The sequence below is a fragment of the Orycteropus afer genome, unplaced genomic scaffold, assembly GCF_000298275.1.
Source record: "Orycteropus afer afer isolate SDZICR_OR568_19922 unplaced genomic scaffold, OryAfe1.0 scaffold00061, whole genome shotgun sequence".
Classification (NCBI taxonomy): Eukaryota; Metazoa; Chordata; class Mammalia; order Tubulidentata; family Orycteropodidae; genus Orycteropus; species Orycteropus afer.
Genome location: NW_006921648.1, coordinates 1,961,052 through 1,975,771, shown reverse-complemented (window position 1 = coordinate 1,975,771; position 14,720 = coordinate 1,961,052). Strand labels below are relative to the sequence as shown.

General features: G+C 41.5%; 1 protein-coding gene across 1 annotated transcript in view; it reads left to right on the top strand.

Annotated features, from left to right (window-relative positions):
* ZNF200 (zinc finger protein 200) overlaps positions 1–10,586 on the top strand; it is a 21,013-nt gene extending 10,427 nt beyond the window's left edge. The window contains exon 4 of the mRNA XM_042780776.1: positions 9,841–10,586. Coding sequence (XP_042636710.1) covers positions 9,841–10,586 — 746 coding nt within the window. The remainder of the gene's footprint in view (positions 1–9,840) is intronic.
* The last annotated feature ends 4,134 nt before the right edge of the window (positions 10,587–14,720 follow it).

Below are 14,720 nucleotides of genomic sequence, written 5' to 3'. Positions count from 1 at the left end.
AATCACAGTATCAGAACTCTAAGCATGTGTGAGAGAGTGGAAACCTCCCAGAACATTGTATTGTGCCACGCCCAACAGAAATAACCCAGGTGGATAGTTCCTCAGTTGCTCATAGAAAATCCCACCTTGGAGTTTACAAAGACTTATGGGTAGAAAAGCCACACTAAGTAATTTACTACACTGCAGGTTCAAACTAGATTGTTTACAAATTGAGGATGTTAAATGCAATACTCACAGTAACCACACACAAAAAAAACAAAATATTTATGTATTTATGTAACAGGACGTTAGAAGAAATCAAAGCGTTTCACTACAAAAATTAACCAAACAAAGAAAGTAGAAATGGAGGAAATGAGGGACAAAAAGAATGTCTGACATAAAAATAGTGAAATGGCAAGAGTCCTTCCTTATCAATAATTACTTTAAATGAAAATAAATTAAACTCTTCAATAAAAAGGTGAAGATTGGCAGGTTGGATTAAAAGAACATGGGCCAACTATGCTGTATACAAGAAACTCCCTTTAGATCCAGTGACGCAAATCAGTTGAAAATGAAAAGGTGGGAAAAAATCTTTCATGCACATAGTAACCAGTAGAGTTAGGATGACTGTACAAGTATCAGATAAAATAGACTGTAAGTCAAAACCTGTTAAAAGAGACGAAGAAGGACAATATGTAGGCATCAGAGGATCAATTTGTCGAGAAGATATGACAGTTGTAAACGTAGGCACCTAACCACTATAAACAAGAGCCCAAACATACGAGCTGTGCCACTGTAAACAAGAGCCCCCAAATACGAAGCTGTGACAAATTGAAGGGAGAAACACACAGCTGTGCAGTGAATTTAAATTGGAGAATTGAGTGCACTGTTTTCCATGATGGATAGAACATCAGTGAGGAAGGAGAGGACTTGAACGACACTGTCAACTAGACCTAGCAGAAGTCATAGAATTCTCCACCCAATAGCAGAATAAGATTGAAATCATACAGAATGTCTTTTTTTATCACAGCGGAATGAAGCTAGAAATCAGTAATACAAGGAAAACCAGAAAATTCATCATTGTTGTTGCTGTTAGGTGCCGTCAAGTCATCTCCAACTCATAGCGACCCACGTACAACGGAACAAAGCACTGCCCAGTCCTGTGCGGCCGCACCATCGTTGCTGTACCTGAGCCTATCGTGGCAGCCGCTGTTTCAGTCCATCTTGTTGAGGGTCTTCCCCTTTTTCATTGACTCGCCACTTTACCAGGCATGACATCCTTTTCCAGGGAATGATCCCTTCTGACAGCTTGACCAAAGTAGGTGAGATGAAGTCTGGCCAGTCTCACTTCCAAGGAGCATTCTGGCTGCATCTCTTCCAGGACAGATTTGTTAGTTCTTTTTGAAGTCCATGGTACTTTCAGTACCCTTCACCAGCACCACAACTCAAAAGCATCAGCTCTTCTCTGGTCTTCCTATTCACTGTCCAGCTCTCACATGCGTAGGAGGTCACTGGGAACACCATGGCTTGGGTTAGGCGTGCCTTAGTCTCAAGGAGACGTCTTTGCTCCTCAGCACTTGAAAGAGGTCTTTGGCCACATATTTGCCCAATGCAATATGTCATCTGATGTCTTGACAGCTGCTTCCATTGGTGTCAATTGTAGAACTAAGTAATATGAAGTCCTTGACAACTTCAGTCTTTTCTCCATTTATTGTGATGCTACTTATTGGTCCAGTTGTGAGGATTTTTGTTTTCTTTATATTGCAGTTTAATCCATGCTGCAGACTATGGTCTTCAGTTTTCATCCTCACTTTTAGCAAGGAAAGTTGTGTCGTCTGCATATCGCAGGTTATTAATGAGCCTTCCTCCAGTCCCAGTGCCACGTTCTTCTTATAGTCCAGCTTCTCAGATTATTTGCTAAGCATATAGATTGAATAAGTATGGTGAGAGGATACAACCCTGATGCACTCCCTTCCTGATTTTAAACCATGCAGTATCCCCTTGTTCTGTTCAAAGGACGGCCTCCTGGTCTATGTACAGGTTCCTCATGAGTACAATTACATGTTCTGTAATTCCCATTCTTCTCAATGTTATCTATAATTTGTTATGATTCACACAATCAAATGCTTTTGCATAGTCAGTAAAACACAAGTAAACATCTTTCTAGTATTCTTTTCTTTCAGCCAAGATCCATCTGACATCAGCAATGATATCCCTCGTTCCATGTATTCTTCTGAATCCAGCTTGCATTTCTGGACGTTCGCTGTCAATATAGTGCTGCAACCATTTTTGAATTATCTTCAGTAACATTTTACTTGCGTGTGTTATTAATGATATTATTCAATAATATCCATATTCTGTGGGATCACCTTTTTTGGCATGAGTACAAATATGATCTCTTCCAGTCAGTTGGCCAGGTAGCTGTCTTGCAGATCTTCTGGCATAGCCAAGTGAGTGCCTCCAGTGGGGCATCCATTCATTGAAACATTTCAGTGGATAGTCCATCAATTCCTGGAGCCTTGTTTTTCACCCATTCCTTCAGTGCAGCTTTGACTTCTTCCTTCAGTATCATTGGTTCTTGATCATATGCCACCTCCTGAAATGGATGAACATCAACCAGTTCTTTTTGATACAGTGACTCTCTGTATTTCTTCCATCTTCTTTCGATGCTCCCTGCAACATTCAATATTTTGCCCATAGAATCTTTCAGTATTGCAACTCAAGGCTTGATTTTTTTTCCTCAGTTCTTTCAGCTTGACAAAGGCTGAGCATGTTCCCCCTTTGGTTTTCTAACTCCATGTCTTTACACATTTCATCATAATAATTGACTTTGTTTTCTTAAGCTGCTCTTTGAAATCTTCTGTTTAGCTCTTTTATCTGGTCATTTTTTTCCATTTGCTTTAGCTACTGTCCGTTCAAGGCCAAATTTCAGAGTCTCTTCTGACATTCATTTTGGTCTTTTCTTTCTTTCCTGTCTTTTTAACGACCCATTGCTTTTTCATGAATGGCGTTCTTGATGTCATCCCACAATTCCTCTGGTTTTTGGTCATTGGTGTTCAATGCGTCAAATCTGTTCTTTAGATGGTCTCTAAATTCAGGAGGGATATAACCAAGGTCATATTTTGGCTCTCATGGGTTTGTTTTAAGTGTCTTCAGCTTCAAGTTGAACTTGCATATGAGCAGTTGATGGTCTGTTCCACAGTCAGCTCCTGGCCTTGTTTTGGCTGAAGATACTGAGCTTCTCCATCACCTCTTTCCACAGATGCAGTCAGTCTGATTGCTGTGTATCCCATCTGACAGTGCCCACGTGTGTAGTCTCTTTTTGTGTTGTTGAAAAAGGTATTTGCAATGAGTAAGTCATTGGTCTTGCAAAATTATATCACACAATCTCGTCATTTCTATCACCAAGGCCTTATTTTCTAACTATTGGTGATTCTTCTTTGTTTCCAACTTTTGATTCCAATCATCAGTTATAATTAACACATGTTGATTACATGTTTGACCAATTTCAGACTGTAGAAGTGTTAAAAAAAAAAAAATCTTCAACCTCCTCATCTTTGGCTTTGGTGGTTGGTGCATAAATCTGAATAATAGTATTAACTGATCTTCCTTGCAGGTGGATGGATATTATCCTACCACTGACAGCATTGTATTTCAGGATAGATCTTGTAACATTCTTTGTGATGACGAATGCTATGGCATTCCTCATATGTTTTTCTGATCATATGATCAGACAGTATGTCTGATTATATGGTTGTCTGATTCAGAATGGCCAAAACCAGTCCATTTCAGCTCACTAATGCCTAGGATATCGATCTTTATGCATTCCTTTTCATTTTTGACAACTTCCTGTTTTCCTAAATTCATACTTCATACATTCCATGTTTCTATTATTAATGGATGTTTGCAGCTGTTTCTTTTCATTTTGAGTCATGCCACATCAGCAAATGGAGGTCCCAAAAGCTTTACAGTATCTACATCGTTAAAGTCGGCTCTACTCTGAGGAGGCAGCTCTTCCCCAGTTGTATCTTGAGTGCCCTCCGACCTGAGGGGCTCATCTCCCAGCACTATATCAGACAATGTTTTAGGACTATTCATGAAGTTTTCTAGTAATATATCAAGCAGTATTTCACTGCTGCTCATAAGGTGTTCACTGGCCAGTTCTTTGAGAAGTGAATGGCCTCTTGCTTCTTCTGAGTCTGTCTTATTCTGGAAGCTGCTTCCGAGTCTGTCTTATTCTGGAAGCTGTGCTGAAACCTGTCCACCGTGGGTGACCCTGCTGGCGTTTGAACACTGGTGCCATAGCCTCCAGGCTTACAGCAACACACAAGCCACCACAGCACGACAGACTGACAGACAGGTTTGTCTCCCTGAGCCGTTCCAAACGGCTCTGCTGACTTCCTGGCCTCTGTTAGCTGTTCGTTCAGATTCCACCAGCTTGCTACCTGGTCTCCCTAAAATACTTCACTGCAGCCTCTCCCACGAGGGCAGCTGTGTCCACCGTTGGTGCTACTGCCACCTTCAGTTCCACCCAGCAGGGGGGCACCTCAGACCTCCCTCCCTCCCGGCTCAACCCCACCAACTGGCCGCCACTGCCAACTTTCTCAGGCAGCTGCTGCCGCTTGTGCTGAGGGGGAGGGGAGAGGGTCGGACTGGGTCGACCTGCCCTCTGGTGGCTGCAGCAGATCAGAAACGAGGGCTGGGTGGCGTTGCCGCTTCCCTGTCTTTGGTTCCTGAGGATCACTAGTACGTGGAAATTAAACGGCACACTCCTAAACAGCCCATGGGCCAAAGGAAAAAATCATGAGGGAAATGAGGAGATACTGAGAGACAAATGAAAACTGTACCAGAACTTATGGATGCAGTGAAGGAAGGCATCGCTCAGAGAGGTTTATTGCTGTGAAAGGAAGGAAGATCTCACGGCACTAACCTAGTTTACGTCGTGAGGAGTTAGAAAAAGAAGAGCCTAGCAGAAGGAAGGAAGTAATAAAGATGAGAGTGGAGACAGATTAGACAATCGAAAAACAGTAGAGGATCCGTGCAATCAGGGCAATAATAAAACCAGTCAGTTCTTTGAAAAGATCAGTGAAAGAATTAGCCTTGTTTTAATTTTCCCTTTTCTTGATTCACTATTGCTTGTTCGCTGTGAACTGCTGACTGTTTTCCAGAGTTCTGACGACTCTGGTTCTGACAGTTTCTGCTTATTTTCCAGTGTTTCTGGTGGGGTGGGGTGGCGGATTGGAGCAGTCTACATCTTACTGATGCCACTCTCATGTTGTCATTTTCGAGCCATACAAATAGATTTGCTAATTAAAAATTTATTTTAAAAATTAGTACCTTGAAGGACTATAAAACATTTAATTGACACTGATTAAAATAAGAAAAATCGTATTAGAGTTTTAATAAATTCCTCTCAAAACAGAAAATTAGACCTTTTAAAATTCATATAACCTAACATTCATAGGCGTTCATAAAACATTGGTGACCATTTCTTAAAACCTGAGAACAAAATATACTATAACTAGTAATATTTAATACAGTCTTACCTAGATTTTGTAATGCAGTGAGATAGATACAAAAAAGGTGTTAAGAGGAATAGAAAGGGAAGGAACCGGAATATGCTCTGTTCTTATAAATAAAATCTAAAAGGATCAACTAACACAATGTTATGTTTAATAATGTTAAAGTACATAGATAGGAAATATGTAACAACAGTGTTCTTAGCAGAAAAGAATGAAAGATTTTATTCAGAATGGCTACAAAATTGGAGTAATCCAGGGATGTCTGGTTGGTTAATGTAAAAGAAGACTCTTAAAAGATGGAGAAACAGTTCTAAATGGGAGAACTAAAAGCATATAAAAATGAGCCCTCCAAATTCACACTGTGTCTGTCGTTGTTACTGGTGCCATTGAGTCGGTTCCGACCCGTAGAAGGCCCTGTGTTCAGCAGAAGGAAGCACTGCGCGGCCCTGCACCGTCCGCACAATTGTTGGCGTATCTGAGCCCATCGTTTCAGTCGATGTCAGCCCACCTCATTGAGAGTCTGCCTCTGTTTTGCTGACCCTCTGCTTACCAAGTGTGATGTCCTTCTTCAGCGACTGGTCCCTCCTAATACCATGTCCAAAGTACGTAAGAGAAGGTCTCACCATCCTCACGTCTAAGGAACGTGCTGCCTGTACTTCCTCCAAGACAGATCTGTCTGTTCTTCTGCCAGACCACGGTACAGTCAGTGTTCTTCTCCAACATCACAGTTCTAAGGCATTGGCTCTTTAGTCTTCCTTATTCATTGTCCAGCTTTCACATGCATATGAGGTGGTTGGAAATACTATGGCTTGGGTTGGGCAAACATTAGTCCTCAAAGTGATGTTTTTACTTCGTAGCTTTAAAGCGTTCTCTTGTGACAGATGTGCCCATTGCAGTACTTGATGTCTTGACTGCTGCTTTCCTGGGCATTGATTGTGGATCCAAGTAAAACAAAATCTTTGACAACTTCAGTCTTTTCTCCATTATTAGGATGTTGCTTGTTGGTCCAGTTGTGATGGTTTTTGTTTTCTTTGTATTGAGATGTAATCTGTACCTAAGGCTGATGTCTTTATCATCATCAGTAAGTACTTTTAGTCTTGCTGAAAGTGACTGTATATGGTCAGTCAGAATTTTAGAAAGCTAGATGTGGGTATTCTGCTAGTCTTATCAGTATTACAGCATATTATGAAACAGTGGTACCAATGAGAAATAGCTAAGATACAGGCCAGCCATGTATGAGGATGTGAACATTTCAAAACAAGAAGAAGAGGAGGCTTTATCAATGGGGTTGGGATAATTGTATCATCATTTAGAAGAAAATTAATTTCAGTTCATATTGTATCCTGAATTATTAGAGTATAAAAACTAAGTCACAGAAAATGGCTAGAAAAAGTAGAACTTGAGAATTTTAAAGACTGATTTTTTTTTTTTTTTCCTGATTTTAAGTCATGGAGTTTATTACAGAGGAAGACATCAGTTAAAATATATTTATACTAATAACAATTAATAAAGAGATTGAGACCTGTAATGTATAAAATTTATTTAAATTTATAAAAGTCTCAAGCTAATAGGTAAATTACTGTTTTGTATAATCAGGATGCAAAGTGTAATTATAATGAGATACCATTTTCTACCTATTAAATGTTTTCAAATTGTAAAATTGATACATTGATGGTTGTATTGAAATTAGTACAGCTTTCTTGGAAAGGAGTCTGGCAGTTCATGTCAAAAGCTCTGATAAAAATTTGTCATATACTTTGACTAGGCATTTTCACTATCCTGAGGAGCGCTGGTGGTACATTGGTTAAGGCATTTGACTGCTAACCAAAAGGTTGGTGGTTTGCACCCACTGGCTGCTCCATGGAAGAAAGATGAGGCAGTTTGCTTCTGTAAAGATTGACAGCCTTGAAACTCAGTAGGGGTTGTTATGAGTCAAAATCGACTCAGTGGTAGTGAGAAGGGAATAAGTGAAAAGAAGAAAACTCTTGGTGTGAAACTGCTAAATCCAGCAGAGAGTCACATTCCAGCTTCAGGATCAGCCACAGATATAAATGGCACATTTAACCCTTTTCTCTCAGGGAGTCCTTGGGTGGTACCAACTGTGAATGCTCTCAGCTGCTGGCCTGATGATCTGCTTGAGAACTAGACATTGAAAACCCTGTGGCACACAGTCCCAATCTGACACTCGTGAGGCTGCCATGAGTCAGAACCGAGTCCGTGACAGTTGGTTTTGTTTTTTCTCTCAGTGAGTTTCTCGGTGTTTAGGAGCACCTTGTCAGCCCACGTTGACAGCATACTTTTTTTGCTTGCTAGTCTTTATAATCTGGTTTTTAACATACACTCTAATCCACCATCCACTTCTTGGAAAGAAGGTTGGGCAATCTACTTTTGTAGAGATGCCACCTCGGATACCCAAGGAGGGGTTGTTGTGGGTAGGAAATGACTCGACGGCAGTCGAGTCGGCAGTTTTTGTTTTTGATGATGTTTAAAAAAAAAAAAAATGTACAGCTCATGAGTATACAAGCTTAACTTTTCACAGAGTGCACACACATCTAACTGCCACCCAGAATTGGCTGTTACCTTCTTATGCCCCGCTATCAGTCGCTACTCCCTTTCATCCCAAAGAGAACCACTATTCTGACTTCTAATAGTTTTTTTTTCCTTAACTTTTTATTGTGATTTGGGTGAAAGTTAACAGCAAATTGGTTCCCATTCAACATTTCATACACTTTTTCTAACATTCATTGCAGTCCCCACAATGGAACACGTACTCTTTCCACGTACTCTTTGTGTTTACCATTTCCATTTGTCCTTCTTTCCTATCCCTTCCTGCCTTTGAACTTTATTCTTGGACAAATACTGCCCTTTTGCTCTCACATAGTTGATTGTTCTAAGGAATTTTTATCTTCCTGGTGTTCTTGTTCACCTTATAGACCTTTCTATTTGGCTGAAAGTTGAACCACAGAGGTGAGTTCATTTCCAGGGTTGAAGGGTATCTAAGGACTATAGTTTCCAGGATTCCACCGGGCTCTATCAGACCAGTAAGCCTGATTATTTATTTATTTATTGTTATGATTTCGAGTTTTGTTCCACATTTTTCTCCCTCTCTATCTAGAATCTCCTGTTGTGAGCTCTATCAGAGTGGTCAGCAGTGATACTCGAGTACCATCTCGTTCTTCTGGTCTCAGGGTTGTGGAGGCTGAGGTTTGCATGGTTTGTTAGTCCTTTGGACTAATTATTTCCTTTAGTCTTTGATTTTCTTCTTCTTTGCTCTGGATGGAGAGAGACCAGTACTTTTGTGTGTATCAGTTGTAATTTCTTAATGGCCAAATGATAATCTGTTATCCAAATATCTTGTTTTTGTTATTTGAATTACTGTTTTATTACTACATACAATAATGTAGTTTCTTCTAATGCTATAATATGGTGATATTTCCTAATATAGAAAAATCTAGAAGCAATTCATCTTACCATTCACTTATTAGACTCCTAAAAGTTACTAGTGCTGCCATTTATATTTATGTCTTTCATCCTCTAGTCCTTAGTACGGTATGAACTTGTTGAAAGAATAATTGGTACCTACTCAGAAAACAAGGAGCTCTGGTGTAGTGCCTAAGGCATGTGACTGCTAACCAGAAGGCTGATGGTTCAAACCCACCAGCCACTCCTCAGAAGGAAGACTGGGCAATCTACTTCTATAGTGATACTGCCTCAGAAACCCAAGGAGGGGTCGCTGTGAGTTGAAATTGACTCGACGTCAGTGAGTTTGTTTTAGTTGTATTCAGAAAACATAAGCTCTCAAGTACTAACTGAAAGGCTGGTAGTTTGAATCCACCCAGAAGTGCTTTGGAAGAAAGTCTCGGCAGTCTGCTTCCGAAAGGTCACGGCCATTGAAAATGCTGTGGAAGGACTGTTCTACTCCGAACATATGGGGTCTCCATGAGTCAGCATCAGCCTGAAAGCAACCAGTTTGGTTGTATTCATGGTACTTATACAGATATTTATTTCTGTTTTGCCATCTTGATATCCATCCCTCCTGAGGTGTCTGCCTTGAGGGAAGACCAACATATGAAGTGTTTCAATGCAGTCCCCCATTTTGAAAAAGAAAGACTAAAAGTGGACTACATACTTGCATTGAGGGGAACGGAAGGATTTATTAGCCTTGTAGCCCACCCTTAACGAATAAAGAGGAGAAAGAATGCTGATGGTGGTGGTTATCCCCCAGTCCTCAGATTTCTGACACCCAAAATTACCGTTTCACCAGAAATATGACTGTTTTTTCTTGTTTGGTATTGTCCTATCCCTCAAAAGTTACTAAATTCTCTCTTTGTTCCAACAGTCAATGATAGTAATCATGAGAGTGACGGTCATCAGAAGGAACCTGCAGAGAATGAAGATCTTAAAGAAAAGTGGGATGAAATGGATTGTTCCTTGGTTGCGGAACAGTCTCCACGTTGCCACAAAGAAGAAAGACTAAATACATCTGTTCCACATGAGAGGAGAGTGAGGAATCTTTTAGTTACCATTGAAAATGACACTCCACTAGAAGAACTCTCAAAATATGTGGATATCAATGTTATTGCACTTACCCGAAATCGGAGAACAAGGAGATGGTACACTTGTCCACTGTGTGGTAAACAGTTTAATGAAAGTTCTTACCTTATTTCCCACCAGAGGACTCACACTGGAGAAAAACCCTATGACTGTAGTCACTGTGGGAAAAGCTTCAACCACAAAACAAATCTTAATAAACATGAACGAATCCATACGGGGGAAAAACCATATTCATGCTCTCAATGTGGGAAAAACTTCCGTCAGAATTCTCATCGGAGCCGCCATGAAGGAATCCACGTGAGGGAGAAGATATTTAAGTGTCCAGAATGTGGGAAAACCTTCTCAGGGAATGAAGAGTTTGTGCTTCATCTACAGAGTCATGAGGCAGAGAGGCCATATGGTTGCAAAAAATGTGGGAGAAGATTTGGTCGACTGTCAAACTGTACCCGGCATGAGAAAACCCACTCAGTGTGTAAGACTCGGAAGCAGAAATGGGATTGGGAAAGGTCTGATTGTCCTGCCTCAACCTAAGATGTTCCATTTAGGAATTTGAATTCCCAGACTGTCTGAAAAGATATAGATATGTGAAAACCTCATTATGGCCAAAATTGGATTAAAATACCCATCTTGGCTAAAACCTCAAATCATTAGAGAATTCACAGGGAAGAAGATATCCTTAAGGGCTATACCTCAGTTAGCATCCAGGCTTTTTGGACTAGGGAGCTTTATTTTGTGAAGTTGTACAACAGTGTACAGATCTGTTTCCCAGGAAGGACTTTGAATGTGAGTCAAGAGACTGATTAGCTGCAAGGTGAGCAGAATGACTCACCCTAGTGAAAGTGCAGCCATAGGGATCTCCACTTGAGAAAATTAATGGAAAGGCCCCTGTTGGGTACGTATCCCCCAAAAGAACCGAACTACTGATTGGTTAAGCCGACAGCAGTCCACATGACCCTCTGAGACAACCTGTTCAGGCTCACGTGCTGCGAGGGATGGTTCACTTTGGGTTATAGAAAAACCACAGCAACTGAATGTCGACAACTTTACTCCGTCATTTTTCATCCTGAACTGACAGATGGTGTCAATAACATTTGCAATTTGTGATGAAAATGGAATCCTTTGAACATAATTTTAAAGTGTCTGTTGTTCTTACTGTGTTTTGTTCAGCTCTTAGTCTCACACAGCTGTCTCTCAACTCTGAGCAATGCCTCCCCCACACAGTTAGACAGTTGATTGCTCAGGCCCAGCCACCCAGCCCCATTAATGGAAAAGCTCTTGAGAATATTGTCCCTCTGCTGAACCAGTATCTCACCTGCAAAGAAGGAAACCCCCAAGAGTGTGAAGGTAAAACAGACCTGGAGACAAGAAGTAGTTGACTTGGATCCATGGCTGGTCAATAACCTCAACATGCACTTATTCCCCCTCTACACAGTCACCAGGCCTTTGGCAGTGGGCTGGTCACTACCTCACAAGACAATGTGTTTTTGTTCTGGTTACCTAGTACCTCTCTGACAAGAATGTACCAGAAATGGGATAGCTTGAACAAACAGGAGTTTGTTCTCTTATAGCTTTGAGGCTTTAAGTCTCAGTTCAGAGTGCTGGGCTCTAGGGGCTGGGTGAAAAGCCCCTCAACCTTGGGCTTCAGGTCTGCCTCCTGCCCCCAGCCCACTGAAGCTGGAGGCTTTTCTTCAGACAGCTGCTGGCTGCTGAGGCTGACAAGCCCAAGGTTGACAGGTAAAAAAGGCACAGACCCAATGTTACCAAACAACATGGCAGGCCATTAATTCAAGTCCGTTGAAAGTCCCAAAGTCGGCAGAGCATGGCAGGCAGCTGAACCATGACATGGCTACATGTAGGGATCAAGTGTGCCATAAGCTAGAGACCATTTCCCAAGCCACCTTATATATAGGAAGCAAACCACATCCTTAGGGCAGCTACTCAGCTGCTCACAGTAGATTCTACCATGGAGTTGATCACCAGTCTCATCATGGGGAATACTACATCCAGCTGCCCAGCCACTCGACCAGGCCCAGCCAAGTTGACACACAAACAACCACCACAGTTTAATTTTTAGAAATTCCATCTCTAGTGAATAGCTCACATTGCCCCTCATGAGACAGGATTCCATGTGTCTTCAGTGTAGTGGATACAGGTTACTGCCTCTGGTGTCCTGATACCCAGGCCCACCTGAATTGTCTGCCCAGAAGTAAGGCCAGCAGTGTCTTTATGGGGCCAGCTCAGCCATGTGGTCTGAAGGCATTCATGATCAGTTTTGCTTGTTTGTTTCTGGTTGTCCCACATTTTACGTTGGGATTTGATTGGCATTGGGTTAATCCTGTAAACCATTTGGGAAAAAAATGTTAACTTTACACACTTGTTCCCCATACCTTTCCATTTATTAGAGCCATGTATTCCTCAGTACACATTTCTCCATTTCTTCGTGTAAGCCCTGTACAATTGTGTTATTGTAAATAGTTTTTATCCATTATATTTTTCTAGTTGGTCATTGCTCTTACATAACAAAATTATTTTTAATTATATATTTGTGTAACTGGCCACCTCACTGAGTATTTCTAATTTTCAATAGTTTCCTGGTTTAGTTCTCTGTTACAATTACTGTAAAATTATACCACCTTCAAATAATAGTTTTTTTGCCTTGCTTTCTGTTGGGTTTGTTGTTGTTGTTTTAATATATTGTTCTAAGCTTAGTTGTTGTTTTCATACAAAGTGTTTAAAAAAAAAAAAAGAAAAGAAAAGAAAAACTCATTGCCATCAAGTCGATTCCGACTCATAGTGCTACCTCCTTGGGTTTCTGAGGCGGTATCTCTATGGAAGTAGATTGCCCAGTCTTCCTTCCAAGGAGTGGCTGGTGGGTTTGAAACACTGGCCTTCTGGTTAGCAGTCAAGTGCCTTAGGCATTACACCACCAGAGCTCCCACAAAGTGTTTTAAAAGAAGAAAATAATCAGTACTGATTTCTAACTTAAACAAAAACCCTTAAAGGCCATAAAAAACCTGTTCTTTAATCTCTTTGTATTTTTCAAGCCAGTAATATTACCCTTTAAAACCAGAAACAGAACAGGCTGCCAGAAACATTATTCTCTTATTCTTACGGAAGTCTGGTTATGCACTAGGAACGAGTGAGCCGTCTGTGTTAGGAGGGGCCAACAAACTTCTCACCTGCACATAATCTGTGTGCACCAAGACCCTGGGGTGAGTTTGCTGTATCCCTTTGCCCAAAGGTTGGGTGTGTAACAGTGGCACCAGACTCCCCAAGATGCCTTTCAAAAGGAGAGTGTGGTAGTGGGTGATGCCACCGTGACGTAAGGCCCTTCCTCACACTGGAGAGTTGCTTGGTAGTTGGCTAGGTGCACCTCATCCACGGCCAGGTGGCCCGTAGGAGGACAAGGAGGCCTGAGGTTAACGTTGCTGGCCCTGACCCAGCACCTGCTGTCACCAAAGGTGAGGTGAGGCTGTGCCAGGCTGGTTTCCATGCCCCTGACCCACATCAGCTGCTTGGACCACAAGGAGGCTCCACTGAGCAGAGGAAGCAGGCAGGAGAGGTGGAGGAGCACGTGCTGCTTGCCTGCGAGAGCCTTGCCCAAGACCATCTGTAGGAATGCAGATCAGGTAAGATGACCTGGGATGAGGGGCCACCCCAATTGAGAACCCCTGGAAAGTATTTAGATGAGTAAATGCATACAATAAGGAGCCAAACAACCAGTTAAATGCAAAGCAAAGGTAGTTTCCAATACAGCAGCAAGAGCCAGGTAGAAAATATGAATAACCAAAACTCTGATTCTGGTAGCAACTACACATAGCAAGTATTCATTCAGTAAAGATACAACAAGCACTGGATTTGAAGGTAACATGATCTGATGGAGTTTACCTTGGGGCTGGGAAGAGGAAGAGGACAGAAATACAGTAAATACATGTATGAATGGAGCAACAAATGGTGACAAGTGCTTGGAAGGCAGAAGATTCTAGGGATTCTGAAGAGGGGGCCCGGGGAGGAGCATTTAAACTGAGGCCAGAAGGAAGAGATGGGGTGTGAGTGCGAATGTTCCAGGCAAGAGGAACAGCATATGCTGAGACCCTGGGGTGGGAACGAGTGGGGTGTGAGAATACCTAGGAGTCAGTAGACTACAAGAATTTTGTGAAGGAAACCCCATGAGACCTGACATAAAAGTGGCACCATGAAATGTTCGTGGACCAGCAGACCAACTGTTAGTAAGATTTCAGTTCTTCTCAACTTAATTGATAGATTTAGTGCTACTCAACACAAGCACAATGGAATTTTAGGGAGAAACTTGGTGGATTCTAAATAGTACTTAGGGGGATCAACATGTTAAAAAGAGGTTCTCACTCTTGCTGCCATTGAGTCGATTCTGACTCATAGCAACCCCTTGGATTTCCGAGGCGGTGTCATTACAGGAATAGATTGCCCAATCTTCCTTCCAAAAAAGAGGTTAGGAAAATCAAAATAAGGGAAAGCTTACCTTAACAATAGAATCTTAAAATGTCTACATCATATTTTTTAAAAGATCTTTAGAAGCTACAGTAATTCAGGGAGCTTGGTACTGGTGCAAGAGCTGGAGAATATTTTAATAAGAGTAGTCCAGAAATGGATCCCAGTATTTGTTAAAACTTAGTATACGATTGTGGT